This window comes from Schistosoma haematobium, chromosome 7 (assembly GCF_000699445.3).
Source record: "Schistosoma haematobium chromosome 7, whole genome shotgun sequence".
In the NCBI taxonomy this organism is placed as follows: Eukaryota; Metazoa; Platyhelminthes; class Trematoda; order Strigeidida; family Schistosomatidae; genus Schistosoma; species Schistosoma haematobium.
The window spans coordinates 7,701,621-7,708,412 of NC_067202.1; the positions used below are offsets into that span (position 1 = coordinate 7,701,621).

At 33.3% G+C, this 6,792-nt stretch overlaps 1 protein-coding gene across 1 annotated transcript; it reads right to left on the bottom strand.

The window, feature by feature from the left end:
- Positions 1-3,381: 3,381 nt before the first annotated feature.
- MS3_00009527 (uncharacterized protein) lies at positions 3,382-6,248 on the bottom strand. The gene is made up of 3 exons (XM_051217907.1): positions 6,056-6,248; positions 5,795-6,017; positions 3,382-3,592 (listed from the first exon to the last, which is right to left on the bottom strand). The coding sequence occupies exons 1-3, from the start codon at positions 6,126-6,128 to the stop codon at positions 3,472-3,474; spliced, it is 417 nt and encodes a 138-aa protein (XP_051064340.1). The 5' UTR covers positions 6,129-6,248; the 3' UTR covers positions 3,382-3,471.
- Positions 6,249-6,792: the final 544 nt, after the last annotated feature.

Below are 6,792 nucleotides of genomic sequence, written 5' to 3' on the forward strand. Positions count from 1 at the left end.
ACTACAACAATTTTCATGTTGAAGTTTCACATCATCAACTGACTTGAGTTAGGTGACCATTGAAAAGCAGCAAGATTTGAACAGTTGTTCTGTCTCATTTCAAGAAACGTGATGAATTGGCGTCCACAACCGAAATTGGACCAATTAATACAAAGGTTAAGCGCTTAGGGCCTGATGGGTTTAGGTTTTATCCCCAGTGACTTGCAGAGAAGTGCTTCCAGGGACCGCATCACGAGGAAACACAACTGTCTAAGATTCACTGGTTTACATCGGCCATCTGGTAGTAACACGTGTAGCACTAATGACAAATTCCAGACTAGAAAAAACTATCTGCCCTGTTCATCATAATTTTGAATGGTTCACCTGTTGAGATCAGTCTATTATGAAAATATACACAACATTTCCTGAATTATTTGTATATTTATGTAGTGAAAAACTAATCAAATACACTCACATTATACAATAGTTGAATGTTCACAAATGTTAGAAGTTGAATCAACACTGATCAATAAGTGAATGGTATAACATAAATTTGATGAAAAACTTTATCAGTATAGATATGAGCAAAGATAAATAGTGGCTAGCAGTAAATCCAGGACGCACGTTTCATCCTATTCGGGACTCGTCAGCTAGAAGTACCTGCATCCCAGAGTTGCTGTTTACTCCGGGACTCGAACTTAGTACCGTTCGCTTCAAACACCATCGCGTTGTTCACTTGGTGTTGCTTTACTTGTATCTTCCCATTGTTATTTGGGAGTGCAATTGATCAGTCTCTTGTTCACATATGTGCATCCTTTGAGGATGGCCTCGACATGACCTTAAGTCACAAGCTTTTTAAGGAATGACTTAAGGCTGTATTGAAACAATACGCACAAGACGCACATATGCCAACATGAGACTGATCAATTGAAGTCCTAAATAACAATGGGAAGATATAAGTAAAGCAACACCAAGTGAATTTAATACAGATACAAGTTTATTTAATTTAAAGCCGGTTATACTCAGTTTTTCAAGTCCCAAGTAAACTGAACCCCATAAACTTGCGACATTTTATTATTGATTACAATTTAATTATTGTCTTCGTCATGGATTGTAATGAAGTTTCAGATCACCTCAATGATTGACCAACTGTCTAATCTTACTGAACATTACAGACTTTATCATTTTTCATAAAAATTGTATACTTAATTGCAGTCAAAAATGATGCTTGCATTGTATTCTTTCATTTAAATTGACTGAATATTCTAAAACTTAGGTTTAAAGTAGAAAATATTTCATACATACAAGTGAAGTTTTTGTGATTAAGAGAATATAATTATTTCACTTACATAATCAACAAGTACATATGTTTGCGATCCATTGTTATGTGTAAGGAATTCAGCGTTAATGTATCACACCTCACATTTTTTCTATTCAAAAAGGATTCATTCTGTATGCTTACATAACATGTTTCAGTATGCATGCACTGATCAAATCAAAGTGTTCAAAACAACCACAACAGTGTAACAATTCCACCTGATAAATATCTGGAATACGCACCAAATTAATGTATTAAAACGATTTAGTATAAACTGTTAGATCTAGAGCTTTGATTTCTTTCTAGACCTGGCACTACTTGAGCATTGGAATGCTAGAACCCCACAATTTGCAAGTGAGAACATAGGATACGAGTGATAAAAAATGCTATTCCAAACAGTGTCAAATGTATTACAAAACTCTTAGGTATTCGTAGTTTTTAGTGAAAGCGAAATCATCATTACAGCCACCCAATACGTGTGTAGTGAGTTTTAGCTTTTGTTCAATAGGGAAGCTACATGTCATGATTCTGAAATGTACCCCGAAAAGATTATTAGATGGAATGTCTCAGGCTCTTTCTCAGTTTCTTTGAGTTCACTCGGTGGCCGTCCTTACATAAACTATATGAAAATGTTGACCTATTCGACCAATGTTTACATAGGGTCTATTCCTTTACTTATTAATTTTACTAAATGTTTTAGAAGCATTGTTTGGTATAGTTGAAAAACCAAGTGAGCAATATTAAGTACCAGTTAGAGATAGTAAATCGATTGATGAGACTGTTAGTGTTCATCAATTTCGACTGATGTCAGTTGGAAGAAAGTTAGGTGAAGTTGAACAGGAATCGAAGATCAGTGTTGGTGAGTGATCAATACTACATCTGTTGGAGTCATGCCCATAATCACCTGCAGATGTTGAATAACGGTGTTGCTGATGAATTATTTATTAAATTTTCTAGAAAAACCCTGTTTTTATTCTACGAATACATTCCATACTTCGGAACCATGTCCATCAACTTCAGCCTATCTTATATTTAATAGTACTACTGTTATTTTAATTACATTCTCTATTTTATGACGTCAATTTTTTGTATATTCCCGTGGTAATATGGTTGTGACAACTTAAAATGGCGCTTGCTTATTCCGGATCCTAGGCATATTATGTCTAACTGACTGACTGGGTTCAATAACTGAGAATATTATGAAACCACATGTGTTATATGACTTATACCTCTATAAAACGTTATAAAATCGTCAATCAGGATATCGAATTTTATGACACTGCTTCTATGTTAAGCCGATGACACGCTAACCAGCACTAGCAGTCTTAAGTCGCTTAAAATCTTTATATAGTATATAGCAATTTCTCGCCTTCTCCTCGTTGAATCCTGAACACGGTATTAGCCTCCGCTGTATGAATAATATAGTTTATATACAAACAGACCAGACTGCATCATACCATGAAATGGAAAATAACAATCATGCATGATCAATCGCCGACTGCATATACAAATTTTCATGTGCCTGCGAAACAGTCACATTGGTAAAACACATCCTAAAGTGTCTCAGTTCATTGGGATTAGAACCATTTAGAAGTGTTATTGCAAAGCATCTGTATGGCACAGGACATTAGTATGAAAAGCGGAGATCTTCCAGGATCATCAATTGACAGTCGAATTCCCTTTTTCTTGAATTCACCAAATCCACTAACATCAGACGATTCAAGCTGAGCTTATACGTCAAAAAAGGAAACAATTACAACACTTTCCTTACCATGGTGACATAATCGTCAGTTTATTACGCCATTCTTGTAATTATTTCGCCCTTATTTGAATTGCATCACTTTGTGCAATATATATATAGTTAGACACTAATACCGTTAAATAGCGACTCAGTGATCTAGAGATTAAGTGTTCGCGCACGAGACTGAAATTTCTGAGTCCGATTGCCGTATGCGGAGTCATGGATGAGCAGTTCTAAGTGTCGCATAATAGGGAGAAAACAGATGCCTAGTGCTTTCAGGTATCAATGATAGTATAACTTTGATCGGTCCTATGATTCAATGCAAGTCAACAACCTCTATAACCTCTTACTGACGTATATATTTATACATTTAGTGAAGTATTATATACTCCTTTTGTACATCTAAATTTATTTATTTAGATTATTCATCATTTTAGAATTTGAATCTACACACTGATAAAATTTCATTCTGATATTTCTTTGACTCTTCGATTGGTGCGTTGTTCAAATTCAATAGTGGATTGTTTTGATTCCTGTCATCTAATGTAGATGTTCTAAAATGCAATAAATCAAAATGTGGTGAATAATGGTATTCAATAAGTGTTAATTCTATGACTAAACAGTGATAAAAACACTTATTTAAACATTCATACTTTCATTATTGTATTGGTTGTTTGAATCTTCTCATTGATTTTTACGACTGCAATTGATCAGTTTCTCTTGGCACATGTACATACTGTGCGGAGTGACACGATATTGCGCTGAATTACAAGCGTTACTAGGAGAGATGGATGGTGGCTAGCAGTAGGATCCAGGACGCGTATTTCGTTCTATTTGAGACTTGTTATCTGGATTTACTTGCATCTTGATTAATTGCGGTCCTAAACATCATTAGGAAGTGTCAAATAACCAATACAACAATGAATCGAACTTCACCCTAATCCACAAGCTAGTGGCTATTTGGACTCAGTAGCTAAGTGGATAACATGATGGCGTTTGAAGTTAACGGTATTGGATTCGAGTCCTGGAGTGTACATCTACTTTGGGATGCAGTTACATTCAATTGACGAGTTCCAAATAGGAAGAAACGTGCATCCTAGATTCCACTGTTAACCATCTTCCATCTATGCTTTATTTAGTTTGACATTAAAATGCATTTAATTGATCTATTATAGCATATACGGTGGTGATGATGCTGATGTCCAAATAAATAGTTTGGGCAAACTTCAGTAATATGGAAACATAGTTAATGTGTTATAAGGATTCAAAGACATTTTACCATTATGGATGACAATACAACAAATACTCAACAGGAATACGATTTATATTCTCTGGTATGAAGTATGTGCACCTTTTTGTTTTAAAAATAACTAATACTATTTTCTAGGTTGTAAGCAACTAGCAAAAATCCACGAAATAAATGCCTTTACATACTTCTATAATCGTTATTCTTATTCAACGCAAACTTTTATACTTGTCTGATCAAGTTTTTACAACTGGACCAGTCGTATTACACTAGCGATACTATAGAGGGAGACATAAAACTCGTAACAGAAACATTGATGAACAGAAGTTATTCATAGAAGTTTATAAACCGTTGGCAACAATATGACGAGACCTACCATATTTTTGGCAATCAAAAACAGATCTATATTATTCTAGCGTTCAGAGGTGACTTGAATTGTCTCATGTTGAGACAAAGACTTAAATCAGCTATCAGTAAGACATTTTATTCAGCTTAACTCATTACTATCGAAAAATCATCATCTATGTTTCACCAAAATTCCAAACAGTATGGAAACGATTGTGTCACATCTCGCCATGTCTACCAATTTACATGTATATTTTGAAACACAAGCATAGGGAGGAGCAATCGTGATCTTTAATTAGGGTTACTAAGCACGTACCTAAATGGTTACAAAAATAAATGAACTTCAACAATCATAGACAAGTATCTTCCTCCACTGTAGAACATTCATTTGAGACAGGTCATATGTTTTATATCAAAACAGCTTTCGTAGTGTTAAACAAGAGTGTCCAAGGGTATATATTATGGTTTATTGAAACCTTGACTATGCAGAAACTAAAACTTGCCTCATATGTTAGAAACCAACTTGTTCTTGCCTTTAATCTATCCTGGTAATATTATTTTATTATCCAGGGTGGTGAATTTCACATAGTTTTTTACATTGTTCTTAACAAGTATATGTATATTCAGATTGTTCGAAGTGTATTACGTAACTAGATCACATAACTCTTATAACCTTCGCCTTCTCATCGCATTATATAAATGTGTCCGATAGTCTGAATATTGTAACAAAATAATATCCACGTAACGGATCATACTACAATAAATCTAACAATAGTGCAATTCTTAAAACATTGTGAAACACAATAACCAGTTGTAATGAATGATTTGTAGTCCATAAGGATTTAATAAATCAATTAATTACATTGCAAACTAATATGTACCAAATTCTGCTTACAAAAATTTTAAAACCCCACCTCAATTACAACTGTATTTCTAATAAGTTTTAAAGTCATAGATCTAGGTACTTTGTAAAGACAATGAAGAAAATTGACAAGCACTGAACAGGTAAGACACATCAGCAGTATATATCCACAACCCTACCGGGGAAAAAACTCAATTCTTTTAAGTTTCGATGCGAGCTCTTAACCTTTTAGATCAATTCATAATGTTGTCTAACCCCCTATATATAGTTAAAATATTTTTGTTACAAAAGAGTACAACATACATTTCTTCATTTCTCTCATTTTCTATTGAAAACATCGAATTCAATTCTGGGAAACGTTTGATCCAATCTTGAATATCTTGTTCAATCAGTTTTTTGAGGAAATTTGATTCATCTTCATTTGGTAGTTCATTTACTTGTAAAATATTATCATCCTTTGAAGTTTGATGACATTTTGGATATGATACTAAATGAAATTTAATTGACAAGAATTCAGAGCTGTTAACTAATTCGCGATCCTTCGTTAATATAAAAATAACTTACAAATAAAGCTAAAAGTTTTAAATTCAATAACTAGAGGATTGCTCCTGGTTGTCCACTGATGAAAATTTAACATATCAGGCAAATTTCATACACATAGTTCCCTTTATTATCTTAAATAGAGCAAGAACAAAGATTGGTGCAGAATAATACGAACTCATTTTATTTCGTTAGGTTCTCATCAGCTGCTTACAACCTAAATTATTTGAAATTCAAATTATTACAGATATTGACATCTTTATACATAAGAGTGTGATTAAGGATCAATACATGTGTATGATGATGTAGCAAGCAAAGATTCAGATAGAGTTAATGAGCTCATAAAATGTTTGATTCGAATAAATAAATAAAGTTAGAGAGGGGAAGTTCTGGAACATTGAAATAGTGATTAGAACAATAAATAAGAACTTTCGTCTAAATTTGAATGAATAGTTTCACAATATTTGGGCGCCGAGTTAATTTGAGACATTAAAAAGAAGAATATATTTGTAAAATCTCAGCGAATGATTAGAACTCATGAAAATAGATTAATGGTAATAAAGAAAATATGAATTGAAATCAATCAGTTATATATGATGTAATTTATATTTCAGAAAGAGTTGGAATAATGACGTAATAAATAAATAAATAGGAGCAAATTAATAGAAAGAGTGGGGTTATTGTTACCAGGGTAAGGAAAGATTTATTACTGTCTCTTTTTGTATACATAGATCTGGTTTTAAACGTTTGATTGCTAACGC